We start from the raw sequence: 22,773 nt of genomic DNA, 5'->3' as shown, positions 1-22,773 counted from the left end.
CACCCAACGTAGGAGCACCTCAATACATAAGGCAAATGCTAACAACCATAAAATGGGAAATCAACAGTAACACAATAATAGTAGGCAACTTTAACATCCGACTTACACCAATGGACAGACATCATCCAAACCCAAAATAAAGGAAACACAAGCTTTAAATGACACAACAGACCAGATGGACTTAATTGATATTTATAGGACATTCCATCCAAAAACAACAGAATATACTTTCTTCTCAAGTGCACATGGAACATTCTCCAGGATAGATTACATCCTTGGTCACAAATCAAGCCTTGGTAAATTTAAGAAAATTGAAATTGTATCAAGCATCTTTTCTGACCACAACGCTATAAGACTAGATATCAATTACAGGAAAAAATACTGTAAAAAATACAAATGGAGGGTAAACAATATGCTACTAAACAACCAAGAGATCACTGAAGAAATCAAAGAGGAAATAAAAAATTACCTAGAAATAAATGACAATGAAAACATGATGACCCAAAACCTACGGGATGCAGCAAAAGCAGTTCTAAGACAGAAGATTATAACAATACAATCCTACCTCAAGAAACAAGAAAAATCTGAAATAAACACAACCCTGGCTCTTCTGTAAAATGGGGCTTAGAGCAGTAACAATGTTAATTATTTACTTTTAGTATTCAACATAATGCACACAAAGTGGTACATACAATACCCTATGCATGGTAAGTAGGTAAGAACAATTTTTATATTTACTTTGTGACATAAGACTAAAAATATGTTTTTCACAAACTTGTTTTTATTTTAAATGTTTTTCAAACTCTGATTCATTTTGAAACGATTTCTTTTTTACATTTGGAAGACACACCTTTTTTCCATAGAGGAAATTAATTTCCAGTTTTATGATGAAACTGAAGGGGAAAAATTTACATACAGTTATTTATTTTACACCTACCTTTTCATAAACAGTTTCTGCTTTATGAACTGGGATAGACCTATATGTAATTTCACCACTAAGTGTATTTTAAAAACAGCCAGATCTTAAATAATCACTATCTATGACATTAATACAGTTCTCCACAGACAGATTTTTAAACTGGGATCCCTTTGGGGGAGGGAGGTCTGTGGATAGAATTCATGTGATCTATGAAGTTGAAGGGGAAAATTTGTCTTTATTTTCATTAACCTTTGAAGATGAACGTTTTCTTCGATAATGAATGCAGGCAACAAACCACAATACTATTCATGGTACCTTAGACTTTGTCACTAATAGAAATCACAGATAATCATGCTGCAGCTGCAGATATCTTGAAATATTTACACTTACTACTACTTCAAAATTATAGCCTTAATCAGATATGTTGTTAGATACTGTTGATTAACACAATTAAGGAAGCTCATACATTACTATGCATTTTAGTTTATGCATTTAAAACATTCTGAGAAGGGGTCTGTAGCACACAGAAAAGGTTAAGCTTAGTGGTTCTGTCTGCTTCTTTCCCAAATGCATCTTTACTGCCACCTGGTGGAAGCCTTTGCTCAGTACAAGTGAAAAGTATACTACGAAATAGTTTAATCAATGTTTTTTTTAATCAAACAGACATACTATAGTAAGCATTGACAAATAGTTATTTTATGTAAGTCTGAATGTGTCTAATTTTCTTAACAATTTCAACCAATTGACTAAGTTCTCTAACACTTCTACTCACTACCTTAATTTATATTCTTGTCCAAAATATGGTCAAAGGGTCCGATCACCTAAATTTGAAAGGCTCCTTTGCCTTTAGAGCTACACCTCTCAAAATTTGTTGAAAGGCTTCAAATTTTTAGTTTATCCATAGCTTATGTCAGATATTATTAACTAGAGGAATATGCATAGAGAATTCCCTGAGGAGCTTTTCCTACAATCCACCTGCTTGGAGGCCTCACCTCTGGAGATTCTGATTTATAATTCTTGTTAGAGTGAATTTTAGAAAAAAAAAAAAAACTCAAGAAATTGTGATGTGGATCCCTCTGGTTTAGAACCATTCAACCTAGGTCATTTGATTTCTGTCTTTTTTTTTAAAGGGTCATCTCATGCTTTTCTGAGTAATTAAGGATTATATCTTTCCTCTTAGAAATTTCTTCATCCCTTTTGATCAGGGATCTCTGTCCTCCCAAAGAATTACCAATCATAAAAGCTCTTCTTGAATCTCAATCCCCTAATCATTGTAATGATTTTCTTTGTACTTTATCATATTTAAATCTCTAATAAAAAACAATTTATGCTTAGTTTTTTTTAGTAGACTTTAAAAAAAGCTGGTGTTATACAAACAGGAAAGGAATAAAGATATTTAAAGTTATAAAACAGCAATGAATTATTATCTCAAATAGCCATTAGGTGTTATCTGTTCACTGATAATTTAGTTCACGTCTTATCTCATTTATATTTTAAGCAAGTTAGGTACAAAAAAAATAGGACAGATCACTAATAAATTGCTGAGTGAAGTTACGAATGTTAGAGATTCTATTTTTGTTTCTTTTGTATAAAATTGGGATGATATTCAGTATTCAGCTTTTCAGTAACTGAAACACTAAAAGATATTAGTCATTGCAAAGTAGTTTCACATGCTGTTCTATTCTTTCCAATCTTTTTTCTCTCTGTACTTCAGTTTGGCTATTTTTTTATTGTTCTGTATTTGAGTTCATTATTTCTGTCCTCTTTTTATATATGATCTGCTATTAAACCTATCCAATGAGTTCATAATTTCATGTACTGTATTTTTCACATCTAGAATATCCACTTGATTTTTTAATAGATTTCAACTTTCTGTGAAATTCTCCATCTTTTTATCCATTTTGTTCATCATGTTTTCCATTTGACATATTAGTAATAGTTAAAGTGCTTTTCTGCTAACTTCAGTATTTAGATCACCTGTGGGTCTGCTGTTATTTTTTTTCTCTTTTGTTAGTCACATCTTCCTGCCTCTTTGCATGATTAGTATTTTATTTGTATGGTGGACACCGTGTAAAAAAGAACTGAAGAAGCTCCAGATGATATCATCGGCCAGAGGGGGGACCCTTTTCCTCTTTTAGGAAGGGTGAAGTACTTATCATCTCACTCCAATCAGGCACTGAGCTGAGCTGCAGTTATAGTAAGAGTCAGTCAACCTCTGGTTCCTCCCTCCTCCTCAGGTATGATACTCTCTAGCTTCTGATTGACAGCCTGAGTTTCTGTCTCCCTCACACTAAAAGACTGTAGGAAATTTGGTTTTGCCCTTCAGGGTTCTGAGTTTGACTATTTAGTGTTATGACTTATAAAATAATCTGGGAAATATCAAAAGGGGAAGATGAGTCATGTATATATGGCACACATCATCCCTCTAATACAGAAATCAGCAAACTTTGCACAGGGCCAAAGTAAACATTTTCAACTTTGTAAACCATAAGGTCTCCATCACAACCACTCAACTCTGCCATTTTAGGGTGAAAGCAGCCACAGACAAGACAATACACAATGAGTGTGGCTGTGTTCCAATAAGACTTTATTTATTTATGGACACTGGAATTTGAATTTCATACAATTTTAACTTGTCATGAAATATTTTTATTTTGATTTTTAAACTATTTTAATCACATAGGAACCATTTGTGAAATGTACAAAAATAGTCCGTGAGCCAGATTTGGCACAGGGTCCATAGTTTGCCAACCTCTGAGAGGGACATTAATCTTGTGAGACTGTGAGAGATTTCATTCTGCTTTCATCAGATTTTGAAGAGGTCCATGTCACCAAATTTCCAAATTTGTGATTCCCAAAATAAGTTATTGGCATAAATGTATATGGATGATAGAGAACAACCAAACTCATATTCAGAGCCATGATATATAGTTGGACAGTACACCCAATCTATTCTGTATGGTGAGAAGTGGTGGCCATGGCTAGGTTCCCTAGCTAAGTAATGTGCTCCCAAAGTGTGCTCAATGACAATAAATTTGTTTATCGGCAAAATGGCTAATTACTCTAGGCCAATGATAATGATATCTTCTAACACTTACTGAGAACTTAGTATGTGCTTGACATTGTACTTTTTGCTTTACATGCAATATCTCATTTAATCCTCACAACAAGCATGTCAGAAAAACACTATTATTGTCCTCCTTTTACAGATGAGGAGACCAAGGCTTGAGGTATTAGATAACTTGCCCCAGGCAATAAAACTAGTAAATGTTGGATTTAGGATTCAGATCCAGGTTCTATTCTAAAACCTGTACTCATAATCACTACTGTTTTCTGTGTCTTGGACCTTTGGGATTGCATATGAAATGTGGAAATAGTCTCAAGGGTCTCAAGTATAATCAAATCTGAATACTATATAAGGATGAATAGTACTGGGTATTTCTCTCTTCTACATGTCTCCTTAGAATGCTTTTCATTTACCACATTACCCATGACAGGCAGGCAAAATGTTCCAGAATCCAGATATGTGAAGAAAAGACATTGGCTGGGGATGGTTTGGTCCCATTGTGAAGCTGCAACATCTCCACAAAGATCTCTGGAGTTGACAGGCATTTAGAGAAATGACCAGATATATTATATGCCTGTGGGAATACGATCAACTGGGGATTACTCAGAGAGAGTCTAAACACTGTATAACTTATCTTGATTAGAAAGGAGACATGACAGGAAATAGTAAAACTCAAATCAGGTTTACTCAGTGACAGCTTTTATAAAGATTAAGTAAGAGAGGAGGAGGCTGAAATTAGAGACTAAACTCTGGCTTTAAATTAGATAATCTATATGCAATGGAAAGTGCTGGGACTTTGGTGTCAGTAATATCTGGACTATAAACACAACTCTATTCATAAACTATAATTTTGGGCAAGTTACTTAAGCTCCCTGAGTCTCAGTCTCTTTATCATAAAACAATTATAATTACATATATACCAGAGTTTTTTTGTTTTGCTTTTTGGGAGAGGATTGAATAACATAACATACTAACAGTTCTTTGCACCACAGTAGTTGCTCAGTAAAAGGGAGATATTTTCATTATTCCCTAATTCTCTACCTCTGAGTTGGTCCTATTTGTAATAAGACAACTTAATGCATAGTACCATTTACTTGGTATAGATAAACCTACATAAACCAGTGACTGGTGAGTTTATGTGAATACACTACTGAAATGGTACTAAACACTCTGTTACTTTCTTTTTGATCACAGTAAAACCATGGTAGTATTTACCTAGGAAGTATAATTGTCACTATTTGGTCCCACAAAGTATTAATTGCCTGTATCTAATACTAGCAAAGATATTAATATTATATAACTTGTGTTATTTTTACTATTTGATGCTGAAAGTTCTTAGTATCTAAACTAAATAAAACTGATGGTAGAAGAGAAGATTGATAGGGGTAGATAGCACAAGAAATGGAAGCCTGATATTTCTTCTATGTAGATGTGACTCGTCATAGCCTGTAAACTGGTAGAATCCAGAAAGACACATTTTCCCCCACCTGATTAAAAATCTCACATCTATAAATTGATTAAATGCTTCACTCACCCAACCAGTCAGTGCTATTATTCTCTACTCCCATATGCCAAGAACTATGTTATGAGCTATGTGGCAATTAGAAAAAGTTCCACATATCTGAGTACCTCATAACCTAAAAAGATACACAGACTACAGATATGAGAAAAACAAAACATTTATGAGGAAAACACATAAATAAGTTCAAACTACTAATTATAATACTATAAAATTATTTAAGAAAAGAATGAAAACAAAATTGAATTATTCCAAACAAACCTGAGGTGGATTCTGATTTGGTCTTTGTTTCAGAGCTGAGTTCTGTTGACAAAGGCACTGAATGTTTCAGGTTGTGAGATGTTTTTGCAGGTATTTCTATTTCATCAGAGCTTCCTAGCTGTTTACCAAAAAGGATTTTTCTTTCATAAGTAAATCATTTTACTAAAAGAATAAAATATCTTAAAAAATTATAGCATGTGTCTTTATTCCTGTCTTACCCCTAGGTTCTTCATGACACTTTTTTCCTTAAATTCCATATATATGTGTTAGCATACGGTATTTGTCTTTCTCTTTCTGACTTACTTCACTCTGTATGACAGACTCTAGGTCTATCCACCTCACTACAAATAGTTCAAGACCTACTAGAGAATGGACTTGAGGATATGGGGAGGGGGAAGGGTAAGCTGTGACAAAGCGAGAGAGAGGCATGGACATATATACACTACCAAACGTAAGGTAGATAGCTAGTGGGAAGCAGCCGCATAGCACAGGGAGATCAGCTCAGTGCTTTGTGACCACCTGGAGGGGTGGGATAGGGAGGGTGGGAAGGAGGGAGACGCAAGAGGGAAGAGATATGGGAACATATGTATATGTATAACTGATTCACTTTGTTATAAAGCAGAAACTAACACACCATTGTAAAGCAATTATACTCCAATAAAGATGTAAAAAAAAAAGATTTTATAAAACCTTCCTCAAAATAGAAATAGCCGTAAGGAAAGTTGTAGCATGCTAATGATACAGTACTGTAAATCAAAATGCAATTGGTAATAAGGCCATAAATAACTTAGTTACAAACTGACTTTCTTTTGCTAATTGATTTTATGTCAATCTTGAGTTTAAATGCTATGTATCAGGGACTGAAAATTAATACGAATGCTATCTTTACAATGTATGTGCTATAATAGTTCTTGCTGCCCTATTCCTAATACAAAGCATGAAATGTTCTCAAGTTTGAGAGTACTGGTGTCATAGGAAACATGATTAAAACTAATCAATAAGGAACTATGAAATAATCTTCTCTATAAGTTCAAACAGTCTGTTTTTGGTTGATTGTTAAGAATATAATTCTGTCTTGAAGCAATAACATGCAATATGTGATTTCCACATTTTTATAAGAAAACAAACTCTTTGTTGCTTAACTCATCAAAATTCTAGTTGTGAAAATTGATTTAATGGCAAAATTCCTAAAGGAATTTACTTTTATAGATATCCAAAATTTCATCTTAAAATCAAACCAGAACACGAAAAATCTAGACCTCATTGCTTAGTCCATAATTAATATTAATATTGCTTCCAGTGAAATGGGCTTTATGTTATGTTGTTGACTAAAATGGAAGATGTTATGATTAAGGACTCTATTCATATATTGTTGCCAAGAATACCATACACAGTTTACAAAGACCTAACAGCAACATATGTCTTAGGACTTAACTCTAGAAAAAACTGTTTCTCTTCTAAGCAGTCATTTTTAGTTTTTTTCATATTACTATATACAAAATTAAGAAAATTATTATTTTTTTCATTTACTATGTATCAGGTACTATTATTTGTACTAGGTATGTAATAATACATTGAATTTTCACAGAAAAATAAAGAAAATTATAGCATGCAAAGGTAGTATATTCCTTCATCTCTTTTCAATCCATCCTTGACTTCTGTCTAGGACTCTCATTACAAGCTAAAACCCACCCAAACAAAACTCAAAATCTACCTTTTTGGTCCATTTAAACTCTACCTTAGTTTTTTCTTTAGGTTCAGGAAGTGACTCTTTTTTGTTGTTTTTTGTCCACAATGATTTAACTGCTTCATAAATCTGCTGGCTTGTAGCATATGCCTTTTTCCCAGTTACCTAATTAAAACAAAAAGTGAGTCAAATAATATACACTTCTAAAAGTTAAAATAACAAATACTAAAAAATTTACATCTGGTATTTTATAAGAACACCCAGGTCAGAATCAATAATAAAGATATTAATCTCTAGATCATGAGAACACAAAGCCTCATTTTCTATATCTTATATGAAAAATTATTTGCCTCATGTAAAAGGCTAAAATATATATATTTAGTACACCACCAAGAGTGAATCCTAATGTAAACTGTGGACTTTCGGTGATAATGATGTGTCAGTGTAGGCTCATCAATTGTAAAAAATTTAGGAGACTCATTAGCGCAGTAGGTAGTGCACAGCCTCATAATTGTAAAAAATGTATCCCTCTGGTGAAGATGTTGATAACGGAGGAGGCTATGCATGTGTGGGTGCAGGGGGTGTACCAGAAATCTCTGTACTTTCTCCTTAATTTTGTCGTGAATCTAAAAGTACTCTAAAAAATTAATAAAGTCTTAAAAATGTATAGTTTGCATTCACACTGTAACGTGAATTTAAAACTCTGTTTAACAGGAGTTTGGGAAAGACAGTTTGAGATAACAAACAGCTGACTGAGAAAAAGATTTTAAGATGCTAAAAAGTTAATGCTTTTGCTTAAATTTTTATGTTGCTTTCTCCAATCACAAAGAAAAATAATTAATGTATTTCTCTAGAGAATGATACGTTTTTGGTAGAAACGTGAAATAAACAATGAACTACAAACACACTAAAGCAGAGGCTAGGATGCTAACTGAATTCCTGAAGCTGCTATTATTTTCATTCATATCTCTTTTCCTTTGGAAAAAATCTCTTTCTGATTCCTCCTTTCTATTCTTTTCCCACCCTTTTTTTTCTTCTCGTTAAAGTAATGTTAATAGCTATTGATTTCTCAAACTTTAAAGAGGTTTTGAGGCGCTTTCTAGTTTTACACTTTCTATAAACATAAATTTTTAAAAACTATGTTTTTCTTCCTTAAATAGAAATATTTTTATTATTTTTGCTAAGTATATATCTATACTTAAGAAAAATCAGTCAATCCACCAGTAACGAAAGTCCTCTTCCTCCTCTCAGTGTAATCTTTGTTAACAACTGTACGGATATTCTTCTTGAATTTTTACTCTTTTATCTTCATTATATATGCACACACATAGCATTTTAAAACAAACAGAATGTTGATACATATACATCTACCAAAGGGATGATGTAGATCTATATGCACTGACATGGATAGAAATCCATGATGAACCACTGAATTGCAAAAAAGAGAAGAAAGAATAGATTACCAACTACAATCTCAATTATGTTTTAAATTAACATTTAAAATAAACTGCCCACACATACACTTTTTTTCCTTTTAAAACACAAATGGAATCACGTGATACATATTGAGGTGTGATTTTTTAAAAGCTTAACAATATGTCACAGAGATGTTTCCGTATCAGTTTATATGCCAGTAGATCTGCTTCTAACAGCCACACAGCTAGTATTCTATATGGATACATCACAATTCGTTTAACAAATCCCCTATTGATGGGCATTATGACTTGTTTAACAAATCCCTTGTTGATGGGCATATGGAATACTTCCCTTTTTATACTGGCAATTATAAGCCTGCTGTAATTAGCACCCTTACACAAATAACTGGGACCATATACTGTTGTGGTATTTCCTTGGAAAAATTTCTAGATGTGAAATATCTGGATTAAAGATTATATACATTTTAATTTTTGATAATATTGCCACATTGCCTCTAGAAAGTCAGTGCTATACTGTAGCAATTTACACTCCCACCAAGAGTATATATGTTTTCCAACCCCATTTACCAGTAGAAGTGTTATGATTTTTTTAAATCTTTGTCAAATGGAAAGGCTAAAAAACAGTATCTAAATGATTATTTAAATTTTCATTTATTTGATTGCTGATGAAGTTAAGCATCTTTCATATATTAGGCCATTTATGTTTCTTATTTTGTGGAATGCTTGTTCATATACTTAATTTTCATAGAGGGCATTCATCCTTTTCCTACTGATTTATAGAAGTGTTTAATATATGGAAGGATATTATTTAATCCTTTGTTAATATGTTGCAAATAGGTCTTCCAGTTTTTCATTTATCCATTTACTTTGTATACAGTATACTGTAGTCAACAGAAATGTATCACTTTGATGTAGTAAAATATATTCATTTTTCTTCTTCGATCGCTTCTGGATTGTGTTTTGCTTAAGAAAGCCTTTCCTATCCCAAGATTACACAAAAATTCCTCTTTTCTCTTCTAACATTTTATAGCATTATATTTTATCATTAGATCTTTATTCCACCTGCAATTTATTTTTGCATGATATTTAGTAAAGGTCTAAGTATTTTTCCAAAAAACCAATTATTCCAACACATTTCTTGAAGAGTCCATCTTTTCTTTTTTTTTTTCTGATTCCCAGTTAAGTTTACTATCTTTTTTCTTTTTAATATCTTTATTGGAGTATAATTGCTTTACAATAGTGTGTTAGTTTCTGCTTTATAACAAAGTGAATCAGCTATACATACACATATGTTCCCATATCTCTTCCCTCTTGCGTCTCCCTCCCTCCCACCCTCCCTATCCCACCCCACTAGCTAAACCACCGAGCTGATCTACCTGTGCTATGCAGATGCTTCCCACTAGCTATCTATTTTATGTTTCGTAGTGTATATATGTCCATGCCATTCTCACACTTTGTCACAGCTTACCCTTCACCCTCCCCATATCTTCAAGTCCATTCTCTAGTAAATCTGTGCCTTTATTCTATCTTACCCCTAGGTACCTCATCACCTTTTTTTTTTTCCTCAGATTCCATATATATGTGTTAGCATACGGTATTTGTTTTTCTCTTTCTGACTTACTTCACTCTGTATGACAGTCTCTAGGTCCATCCACGTAACTACAAATAACCCAGTTTCATTCCTTTTTATGGCTGAATAATATTCCACTGTAAACATGTGCCACACCTTCTTTATCCATTCATCTGTTGATGGACACTTAGGTTGCTTCCATGTCCTGGCTATTGTAAATAGAGCTGCAATGAACATTTTGGTACATGACTCTTTGAATTATGGTTTTCTCAGGGTATATGCCCAATAGTGGAATTGCTGGGTCGTATGGTAGTTCAATTTTTAGTTTTTTAAGGAAACTGCATACTGTTCTCCATAGTGCCTGTATCAATTTACACTCCCATCAACAGTGCAAGAGGATTCCCTTTATCCACTCCCTCTCCAGCATTTATTGTATCTAGATTTTCTGATGACGGCCATTCTGACCGGTGTGAAAAGATGTATCACTGTAGTTTTGATTTGCATTTCTCTAATGGTTAATGATGTTGAGCATTCTTTCATGTGCTTGTTGGCAATCTGTATATCTTCTTTGGAGAAATGTCTATTTAGGTCTTCTGCCCATTTCTGGATTGGGTTGCTTGCCTTTTTGTTATTGAGCTGCATGAGCTGCTTGTAAATTTTGGAGATTAATCCTTGGTCAGTTGCTTCATTTGCAAATATTTTCTCCCATTCTGACGGTTGTCTTTTGGTCTTGTTTATGGTTTCCTTTGCTATGCAAAAGCTTTTAAGTTTCATTAGTTCACATTTGTTTTTGTTTTTATTTCCATTTCTCTAGGAGGTGGGTCAAAAAGGATCTTGCTGTGATTTATGTCATAGAGTGTTCTGCATATGTTTTCCTATAAGAGTTTGATAGTGTCTGGCCTTATATTTAGGTCTTTAACCCATTTTGAGTTTATTTTTGTGTAAGGTGTTAGGGAATGTTCTAATTTCATACTTTTTTTTTTTTTTTTTTTTGCGGTACTGCGGCCGCTCACTGTTGTGGCCTCTCCCGCTGTGGAGCACAGGCTCCAGACGTGCAGGCTCAGCAGGCATGACTCATGGACCCAGCAGTTCCACGGCTTGTGGGATCTTCCCGGACTCGGGCACAAATCCGTGTCCCTTGGATCAGCAGGCAGACGCTCAACCACTGTGCCACCAGGGAAGCCCAAATTTCATACTTTTACATGTACCTGTCCAGTTTTCCCAGCACCACTTATTAAAGAGGCTGTCCTTTCTCCACTATACATTCCTGCCTCCTTTATCAAAGATAAGGTGACCATATGTGCGTGGGATTATCTCTGGGCTTTCTATCCTGTTCCATTGATCTATCTTTCTGTTTTTGTGCCAGTACCATACTGTCTTGATTACAGTAGCTTTGTAGTATAGTCTAAAGTCTGGTAGCCTGATTCTTCCAGCTCTGTTTTTTGTTCTCAACATTGTTTTGGCTATTCGGGGTCCTTTGTGTTTCCATACAAATTGTGAAATTTTTTGTTCTAGTTCTGTGAAAAATGCCAGTGGTAGTTTGATAGGGATTGCATTGAATCTGTAGATTGCTTTGGGTAGTAGAGTCATTTTCACAATGTTGATTCTTCCAATCCAAGAACATGGTATATCTCTCCATCTGTTTGTATCACCTTTAGTTTCTTTCATCAGTGTCTTATAATTTTCTGCATACAGGTCTTTCGTCTCCGTAGGTAGGTTTATTCCTAGATATTTTATTCTTTTTGTTGCAATGGTAAATGGGAGTGTCTTCTTGATTTCACTTTCAGATTTTTTCATCATTACTGTATAGGAATGCCAGAGATTTCTGTGCATTAATTTTGTATCCTGCTACTTTACCAAATTCATTAATTAGCTCTAGTAGCTTTCTGGTACCATCTTTAGGATTCTCAATGTATAGTATCATGTCACCTGCAAACAGTGACAGCTTTACTTCTTTTCTTTTTTTTATAGCTTTTTTTTTAAACATCTTTATTGGGGTATAATTGCTTTACAATGGTGTGTTAGTTTCTGCTTTATAACAAAGTGAATCAGTTATACATATGTTCCCATATGTCTTCCCTCTTGCATCTCCCTCCCTCTCACCCTCCCTATCCCACCCCTCCAGGCTGTCACAAAGCACCGAGCCAGTATCCCTGTGCCATGTTGCTTCTTCCCACTAGCTATCTACCTTACTACATTTGTTAGTGTGTATATATCCATCACTCTCTCTCGCCCTGTCACAGCTCACCCTTCCCCCTCCCCATATCCTCAAGTCCGTTCTCCAGGAGGTCTGCGTCTTTATTCCTGTCTTACGCCTAGGTTCTTCATGATATTTTTTTTCATTAAATTCCATATATATGTGTTAGCATACGGTATTTGTCTTTTTCTTTCTGACATACTTCACTCTGTATGACAGACTCTAGGTCTATCCACCTCGCAACAAATAGCTCAATTTCGTTTCTTTTTATGGCTGAGTAATATTCCATTGTATATATGTGCCACATCTTCTTTATCCTTTCATCCGATGATGGGCACTTAGGTTGTTTCCATCTCCGGGCTATTGTAAATAGAGCTGCAATGAACATTTTGGTACATGACTGTTTTTGAATTTCGGTTTTCTCAGGGTATATGCCCAATAGTGGGATTGCCGGGTTATATGGTAGTTCTATTTGTAGTTTTTTAAGGAACCTCCATACAGTTCTCCATAGTGGCCGAACGAATTCACATTCCCACCAGCAGTGCAAGAGTGTTCCCTTTTCTCCACACCCTCTCCAGCATTTATTGTTTCTAGATTTTCTGATGACAGCCATTCTGACCGGTGTGAAAAGATATATCACTGTAGTTTTGATTTGCATTTCTCTAATGGTTAATGATGTTGAGCATTCTTTCATGTGCTTGTTGGCAATCTGTATATCTTCTTTGGAGAAATGTCTATTTAGGTCTTCTGCCCATTTCTGGATAGGGTTGCTTGCTTTTTTGTTATTGAGCTGCATGAGCTGCTTGTAAATTTTGGAGATTAATCCTTGGTCAGTTGCTTCATTTGCAAATATTTTCTCCCATTCTGAGGGTTGTCTTTTGGTCTTGTTTACGGTTTCCTTTGCTGTGCAAAAGCTTTGAAGTTTCATTAGGTCCCATTTGTTTATTTTTGTTTTTATTTCCATTACTCTAGGAGGTGGGACAGAAAGGATCTTGCTGTGATTTATGTCATAGAGTGTTCTGCCTATGTTTTTCTCTAAGAGTTTGATAGTTTCTGGCCTTACATTTAGGTTTTTAATCCATTTTAGCTTATTTTTGTGTATGGGGCTAGGGAGTGATCTTATCTCATACTTTTACATGTACCTGTCCAGTTTTCCCAGCACCACTTATTGAAGAGGCTGTCCTTGCTCCACTGTACATTCCTGCCACCTTTATCAAAGATAAGGTGTCCATATGTGTGGGGGTTTATCTCTGGGCTTTCTTTCCTGTTCCATTGATCTATCTTTCTGTTTTTGTGCCAGTACCGTACTGTCTTGATTACTGTAGTTTTGTAGTATAGTCTGAAGTCAGGGAGCCTGACTTCTCCAGCTCCTTTTCTCGTTCTCAAGATTGCTTTGGCTATTCGGGGTCTTTTGTGTTTCCATACAAATTGTGAAATTTTTTGTTCTAGTTCTGTGAAAAGTGCCAGTGGTAGTCTGATAGGAATTGCATTGAATCTATAGATTGCTTTGGGTAGTAGAGTCATTTTCACAATGTTGATTCTTCCAATCCAAGAATATGGTATATCTCTCCATCTATTTGTATCATCTTTAATTTCTTTCATCAGTGTCTTATAATTTTCTGCATACAGGTCTTTTGTCTCCTTAGGTAGGTTTATTCCTAAATATTTTATTCTTTTTGTTGCAATGGTAAATGGGAGTGTTTTCTTGATTTCACTTTCAGATTTTTCATCATTAGTATATAGGAATGCCAGAGATTTCTGTGCATTAATTTTGTATCCTGCTACTTTACCAAATTCATTGATTAGCTCTAGTAGTTTTCTGGTAGCATGTTTAGGATTCTCTATGTATAGCATCATGTCATCTGCAAACAGTGACAGCTTTACTTCTTCTTTTCCGATTTGGATTCCTTTTATTTCCTTTTCTTCTCTGATTGCTGTGGCTAAAACTTCCAAAACTATGTTGAATAAGAGTGGTGAGAGTGGGCAACCTTGTTTTGTTCCTGATCTTACTGGAAATGCTTTCAGTTTTTCACCATTGAGGATGATGTTTGCTGTGGGCTTGTCATATATGGCCTTTATTGTGTTGAGGAAAGTTCCCTCTATGCCTACTTTCTGCAGGGTTTTTTATCATAAATGGGTGTTGAATTTTGTCAAAAGCTTTCTCTGCATCTATTGAGATGATCATATGGTTTTTCTCCTTCAATTTGTTAATATGGTTTATCACATTGATAGATTTGTGTATATTGAAGAATCCTTGCATTCCTCGAATAAACCCCACTTGATCATGTTGTATGATCCTTTTAATGTGCTGTTGGATTCTGTTTGCTAATATTTTGTTGAGGATTTTTGCATCTATGTTCATCAGTGATATTGGCCTGTAGTTTTCTTTCTTTGTGACATCCTTGTCTGGTTTTGGTATCAGGGTGATTGTGGCCTCATAGAATGAGTTTTGGAGTGTTCCTCCCTCTGCTATATTTTGGAAGAGTTTGAGAAGGATAGGTGTTAACTGCTCTCTAAATGTTTGACAAAATTCACCTTTGAAGCCATCTGCGCCTTGCCTTTTGTTTGTTAGAAGACTTTTAATCACAGTTTCAATTTCAGTGTTTGTGATTGGTCTGTTCATATTTTCTATTTCTTCCTTGTTCAGTCTCAGTAGGTTGTGCATTTCTAAGAATTTGTCCATTTTTTCCAGGTTTCCATTTTACTGGCATAGAGTTGCTTGTAGTAATCTCTCATGATCCTTTCTATTTCTGCAGTGTCAGTTGTTACTTCTCCTTTTTGATTTCTAATTCTATTGATCTCAGTCTTCTTCCTTTTTTTCTTGATGAGTCTGGCTAATGGTTTATCAATTTTGTTTATCTTGTAAAGGAACCAGCTTTTAGTTTTACTGATATTTGCTATCATTTCCTTCATTTTTTTCATTTATTTTTGATCTGATGTTTATGATTTCTTTCCTTCTGCTAACTTTGGGTTTTGTTTTGTTTTCTCTAATTGCCTTTAGTGCAAGGTTAGGTTGTTTATTTGAGATTTTTCCTGTTTGTTAAGGTAGCATTGTGTTGCTATAAACTTCCCTCTTAGAACTGCTTTTGCTGTATCCCATAAGTTTTTGGTCATTGCATCTCCATTGTCATTTGTTCCCAGGTACTTTTTAATTTCCTCTTTGATTTCGTCAGTGATCACTTGGTTATTAAGTAGTGTACTGTTTAGCCTCAATGCATTTGTATTTTTTACAGATCTTTTCCTGTAATTGATATCTAGTCTCATAACGTTGTGGTCGGAAGAGTTACTTGATATGATTTCAATATTCTTTAATTTACCAAGGCTTGATTTGTGACCCAAGATATGCTCTATCCTGGAGAATGTTTCATGAGCACTTGAGAAAATTGTGTATTCTGTTGTTTCTGGATGGAATGCCCTATAAATATCAATTAAGTCCATCTTGTTTAATGTATCATTTAAAGCTTGTGTTCCTTTTTCATTTTCATTTTGGATGATCTGTCCATTGGTGAAAGTGGGGTGTTAAAGTCCCCTACTATGAAAGTGTTACTGTCAATTTCCCCTTTTATGGGTGTTAGTATTTGCCTTATGTATTGAGGTGCTCCTATGTTCGGTGCATAAATATTTAAAATTGTTATATTTTCTTCTTGGATCTATCCTTAGATCATTATGTTGTGTCCTTCTTTGTCTCTTGTAATAGTATTTATTTTAAAGTCTATTTTGTCTGATATGAGAATTGCTACTCCAGCTTTCTTTTGATTTCCATTCGCATGGAATATCTTTTTCCATCCCTTCACTTTCATTCTGTATGTGTCCCTGTGTCTGAACTGGGTCTCTTGTAGATAGCATATATACCAGTCTTGTTTTTGTATCCATTCAGCCAGTCTTTGTCTTTTGGTGGGAGCATTTAATCCATTTACATTTAAGGTAATTACCGATATGTATGTTCCTATACCCATTTTCTTAATTGTTTTGGGTTTGTTATTGTAGGTCTTTTCCTTCTTTTGTGTTTCTTGCCTAGAGGAGTTCCTTTAGCTTTTGTTGTAAAGCTGGTTTGGTGGTGCTGAAATCTCTCAGCTTTTGCTTGTCTGTAAAGGTTTTAATTTCTCCATCAAATCTGAATGAGATCCTTCTTGGTAGAGTAATCTTGGTTGCAGGTTTTTCTCCTTCATCACTTTAAATATGTCCTGCCACTCCCTTCTGGCTTGCAGAGTGTCTGCTGAAAGATCAGCTGTTAACCTTGTGGAGATTTCCTTGTGTGCTATTTGTTGTTTTTTCCCTTGCTGCTTTTAATATGTCTTGTTTGTATTCAATTTTTGACAGTTTGATTAATATGTGTCTTGGTGTGTTTCTCCTTGGATTTATCCTGTATGGGACTCTCTATGCTTCCTGGACTTGATTAAATATTTCCTTTCCCATATTAGGGAAGTTTTCAACTATAATCTCTTCAAATATTTTCTCAGTCCCTTTCCTTTTCTCTTCTTCTTCTGGGACCCCTATAATTCAAATGTTCGTGCATTTAATGTTCTCCCAGAGGTCTCTGAGACTGTCCTCAGTTCTTTTCATTCTTTTTTCTTTATTCTGCTCTGCAGCAGTTATTTGCACTATTTTATCTTCCAGGTCACTTATCCGTTCTTCTGCCACAGTTATTCTGCTATTGATCCCTTCTAGAGTATTTTTAATTTCACTTATTGTGTTGTTCATCATTGCTTTTTTCCTCTTTAGTTCTTCTAGGTCCTTGTTAAAAGTTTCTTGTACTTTCTCTATTCTATCTCCAAGATTTTGGATAATCTTTACTATCATTTGTCTGAATTCTATTTCAGGTTGACTGCCTATTTCCCCTTCATTTGTTAGGTTTGGTGGGTTTTTACCTTGCTCCTTCATTTGCTGTGTGTTTTTCTATCTTCTCATTTTGCTTATCTTACTGTGTTTGGGGTCTCCTTTTCGCAGGCTGCAGGTTCATAGTTCCCGTTGTTTTTGGTGTCTTTCCCCAGTGGCTAAGGTTGGTTCAGTGGGTTGTGTAGGCCTCTTGGTGGAGGAGACTAGTGCCTGTGTTCTGGTGGATGAGGTTGGATCTTGTCTTTCTGGTGGGCAGGTCCATGTCTGGTGCTGTGTTTTGGGGTGTCTGTGTCCTTATTATAATTTTAGGCAGCCTCTCTGCTAATGGATGGGGCAGTGTTCCTGTCTTGCTAGTTGTTTGGCATATGGTGTGCAGCACTGTAGCTTGCTGGTCGTTGAATGATGCTGGGTCTTGGTGTTGATATGGAGATCTCTGGGAGATTTTCACCATTTGATATTACATGGAGCTGGGAGGTCTCTGATGGACCACTGTCCTGAAGTTGGCTCTCCCACCTCAGAGGCACAGCACTGACTCTTGGCTGGGACACCAAGAGCCTTTCATACACATGGCTCAGAATAAAAGGGAGGTAAAATAGAAAAAAAGAAAGAAAGAGGATAAAATAAAATAAGATAAAATAAAGTTATTAAAATAAAAAATAATTATTAAGAAAAAAATTTTTTAAAGTAAAAAAGAAAGGACGGACAGAACCCTAGGACAAATAGGGAAAGCAAAGATATACAGACAAAATCTCTCACAGAAGCATACACATATACACTCACAAAAAGAGGAAAAGGGGAAAAAATAATATGTTTTGCTCCCAAAGTCCACCTCCTCAATTTGGGATGATTCATTGTGTATTCAGGTATTCCACAGATGCTGGGTACATGAGGTTGATTGTGGAGATTTAATCCGCTGCTTCTGAGGCTACTGGGAGAAATTTCCTTTTCTCTTCTTTGTTTGCACAGCTCCCGGGGTCCAGGTTTGGATTTGGCCCCACCTTTGCATGTAGGTCACCTGAGGGTGTCTGTTCTTTGCTCAGACAGGGTGTGGTTAAAGGAGCAGCTGATTTGGCGGCTCTGGCTCACTCAGGTCAGGGGGGAGGGAGGGGTACAGTGTGCAGGGCGAGACTGCAGCAGCAGAGGCCAGTGTGTCATTGCACCAGCCTGATGTGAGTCGTGTGTTCTGCTGGGGAAGTTGTCCCTGGATCATGGGACCCTGGTAGTGGCGGGCTGCACAGGCTCCTGGGAGGGGAGGTGTGGATAGTGACCTGTTCTTGCACACAGGCTGCAGCAGTAGCCTTAGCATCCCAGGCCCGTCTCTGAGGTCTGCGCCGATAGCCGTGGCTTGTGCCCCTCTCTGGAGCTCCTTTAAGCAGTGCTCTTAATCCCCTCACCTCGCACACCATGAAACAAAGAGGGAGGAAAATGTCTCTTGCCTCTTCGGCAGTACAGACTTTTTCCCGGACTCCATCCCGGCTAGCTGTGGCACACTAGACCCTTCAGTCTGTGTTCATGCAGCCAACCCCTGTCCTCTCCCTGCGATCCGAACGAAGCCCGAGCCTCAGCTCGCAGCCCCCGCCCGCCCCAGCAGGTGAGCAGACAAGCCTCTCGGGCTGGTGAGTGCTGGTTGGCACTGATCCTCTGTGTGGGAGCCTGTCCTCTTTGCCCTCTGCACCCGTTTCTGTGCTCTCGTCCACGGCTCCGAAGCTTCCCACTCCACCACCCGCAGTCTCTGCACGTGAAGGGGCTTCCTAGTATGTGGAAACCTTTCCTCCTTCACAGCTCCCTCCCACTGGTGCAGGTCCCGTCCCTATTCTTTTGTCTCTGTTATTTCTTTTTTCTTTTGCCCTACCCAGGTACGTGGGGAGTTTCTTGCCTTTTGGGAGGTCTGAGGTCTTCTGCCAGCATTCAGTGTGTGTTATATATGAGCAGTTCCACGTGTAGATGTATTTCTGATGTATCTGTGGGGAGTAAGGTGATCTCTGCGTCTTACTCTTCCACCATCTTCCTCTGCTTCCGTCCACCTTTTCTTTACACACTGATCTGAAATGCCACTTCTACCATACCCTCCCCCTCCCTCCACCACATATACGAAGATATACTCTACAAATCTGTTTTTGGACATTTTCTTTTGTTCTCTTGGTATATTTTATTATGTATGCTATAGCTTAGTATCGATCCCAATACATGGTACATGGACAACAAACTCTGGTTGAATGAATGTCATGTTTCCTCCAAATGCAGGAATTTTGTAAGAACCGAATTAAATATATAAATTTGAGAACATCTGCCATTTTCCAATATTGAGTCCTTTCATCCAGACAAGACATATCACTAAACCTATTGAATTAAAAAAAATGCTGTTCAGTAAAGTTTAACAGTTTTTGAAATATGTTTTAAAACATTATTTGATAAGTTTATTCCTAGATATTTTATAGTTTTCAAATACAGATTTTTTGTTACTCTTTACATAAGTTAATAATGAAAATCTTGTGAGGAAAAAAATATAAAAAGCAAAGAGTAATTCCATTTTGAAGTGTATTTCCAAAATAGTGAATAACTGGAGTGTGACTTTTATTTTTCAAAGAACCTTCTGGACTATCATTTTGTAACCTTTTTTACACCATAGACAATCTTGGACAATCTCTTGAAATGTATGAGCCATTTCCTTCTGAAAAATACACATATACCTTACATTGTTTTAAGAGACTTGTCTGATTAACTAAAGCTGTTTTAAAAATGTATAATAGGAGGAGCTTCAAGATGGCAGAAAAGTAAGACGCAGAGATCACCTTCCTCTCCACAAATACATCAGAAATACCTCTAAATGTGGAACAACTCCTACAGAACACCTACGGAACACTGGCAGAAGACCTCAGACCTCCCAAAAGACAAGAGACTCCCCACGCACCTGGGTAGGGTGAAAAAGAAAAACAGACACGAATAGGGACGGGACCTGCACCAGTGGGAGGGAGCCGTGAAGGAGGAAAGGTTTCCACACACTAGAAGTCCCTTCGTGGGCGGAGACTGCGGGTGGGGGAGGGGGCAGCTTCGGAGCCATGGAGGAGAGCGCAGCAACAGGGATGTGGAGGGCAAAGTGGAGAAATTCCTGCACAGAGATCGGTGCTGACCAGCACTCACCAGCTGGAGAGGTTTGTCTGCTCATCCGCCAGAGCGGGCAGGTGCTGGGAGCTGAGTTTCGGGCTTCAGAGGTCGGATCCCAGGGAGAGGACTGGGGTTGGCTGCGTGAACACAGCCTGAAGGGGGCTAGTGAGCCACAGCTAGCCAGGAGGGAGTCTGGAAAGAAGTCTGGAGCTGCCGAAGAGGCAAGATCCCTTTTCTTGCCACTTTGTTTTCTGGTGTGTGAGGAGACGGGATTAAGAGCACTGCTTAAAGGAGCTCAAGAGATGGGCATGAGCTGCGACTATCAGCACGGACCCCAGAGAAGGGCATGAGACGTTAAACCTGCTGCTGCCGCCACGAAGAAGCCTGTGTGCAAGCACAGGTCACTCTCCACACCTCTCCTCCCGGGAGCCTGTGCAGGCTGCCACTGCCAGGGTCCCATGATTCAGAGACAACTTCCCCGGGAGAACACACGGCGAGCCTAAGGCTGGTGCAATGTTACGTTGGCCTCTGCTGCCGCAGGCTCACCCGGCATCCGTACCCCTGCCTCCCCCGGGCCTGAGCGAGCCAGAGCCCCCAAATCAGCTGCTCCTTTAACCCAGTCTTGTCTGAGCAAAGAACAGATGCCCTCAGGACACCTACATGGAGGGGCAGGTCCAAACCCAAAGCTGAACCCTGGGAGCTGTGGGAACAAAGAAGAGAAAGGGAAATCTCTCCCAGCAGCCTCAGAAGCAGCGGATTAAATCTCCACAATCAACTTGATGTACCCTGCATCTGTGGAATATCTGAATAGACAATGAATCATCCCAAATTGAGGAGGTGGACTTTGGGAATAATGATATATATATTTTCCCTTTTTCTCTTTTTGTGAGTGTGTATGTGTATGCTTCTGTGGGTGATTTTGCCTGTATAGTTTTGCTTTTACCATTTGTCCTAGGATTCTGTCTGTTCGTTTTTTTTTCTTTTTTACTTTGAAAAATTTGTTTTTGTTAGTTTTTACTGTTAATTTTAATAACTTTATTTTATTTTATCTTAATTTATCTTCTTCTTTCTTTCTATTTTTTCTTCCTTTTATTCTGAGCCGTGTGTAGGACAGGCTCTTGGTGCTCCAACAAGGCGTCAGGGCTGTGCCACTGAGGTGGGAGAGCCAAGTTCAGGACACTGGTCCACAAGAGACCTCCAGCTCTACGTAATATCAAACAGCAAAAATCTCCCAGAGATCTCCATCTCAATGGCAAGACTCAGCTCCACTCAATGACCAGCAAGCTACAGTGCAGGATACCCTATGCCAAACGACTAGCAAGACAGGAACATAAACCCATCCATTAGCAGAGAGGCTGCCTAAAATCATAATAAAGCCACAGACACCCCAAAACACACGACCAGATGTGGACCTGCACACCGGAAGGACATGATCCAGCCTCATCAACCAGAACACAAGTACTAGTCCCCTCCACCAGGAAGCCTACACAACACACTGAACCAACCTTGACCACTGGGGACAGACACCAAAAACAACAGGAAGCACGAAGTTGCAGCCAGCAAAAAGGAGACCACAAACACAGAATGTTAAGCAAAATGAGAAGACAGAGAAACACACAGCAGATGAAGGAGCAAGACAAAAACCCACCAGAGCAAAGAAATGAAGAGGAAATAAGCAGTCTACCTGAAAAAGAATTCAGAATAATGATAGTAAAGATGATCCAAAACCTTGGATATAGAACAGAGAAAATATAAGGAACGTTTAACAAGGACCTACAAGAACTAAAGAGCAAACAGTGATGAACAACACAATAAATGAAATTAAAAATTCTCTAGAAGGGATCAATATTAGAGTAACTGAGGTGGAAGAACGGATAAGTGACCTGGAAGATAAAATAGTGGAAATAACTACTGCAGAGCAGAATAAAGAAAAAAGAATGAAAACAACTGAGGACAGTCTCAGAGACCTCTAGGAAAACATTAAATGCACGAATATTTGAATTATAGGGGTCTCAGAAGAAGAAGAGAAAGAGAAAGGGACTGAGAAAACACCTAAAGAGATTTTAGATGAAAACTTCCCTAACATGGGAAAGGAAATAGTTAATCAAGTCCAGGAAGCACAGAGAGTCCCATACAGGATAAACCCAAGTAGAAACACGTGAAGACACATATTACT

General features: G+C 37.2%; 1 protein-coding gene and 1 long non-coding RNA gene across 4 annotated transcripts in view; both read right to left on the bottom strand.

The window, feature by feature from the left end:
- The window catches only part of LOC309977891, a 1,160,683-nt gene that overhangs the window by 347,000 nt on the left and 790,910 nt on the right, over positions 1 to 22,773 (bottom strand). The gene's annotated exons all lie outside the window — the stretch shown is intronic.
- APOOL (apolipoprotein O like) overlaps positions 1 to 22,773 on the bottom strand; it is a 127,141-nt gene that overhangs the window by 6,803 nt on the left and 97,565 nt on the right. For 2 of the 3 annotated variants that reach the window (XM_082864250.1, XM_082864251.1), the window contains exons 7-8: positions 7,481 to 7,618; positions 5,767 to 5,884 (exon numbers count right to left, since the gene is read on the bottom strand). In XM_082864250.1, the coding sequence (XP_082720376.1) occupies positions 5,767 to 5,884; positions 7,481 to 7,618 (256 nt within the window). The remainder of the gene's footprint in view (positions 1 to 5,766; positions 5,885 to 7,480; positions 7,619 to 22,773) is intronic. The other variant, XM_082864252.1, reaches the window with a different exon arrangement.

This window comes from Leucopleurus acutus (genome assembly GCF_964270905.1).
Source record: "Leucopleurus acutus genome assembly, chromosome: X".
NCBI classification, from domain to species: domain Eukaryota; kingdom Metazoa; phylum Chordata; class Mammalia; order Artiodactyla; family Delphinidae; genus Leucopleurus; species Leucopleurus acutus.
The sequence above is the reverse complement of the archived record's forward strand: the minus strand, read 5'-3'. Positions and strand labels throughout refer to the sequence as shown.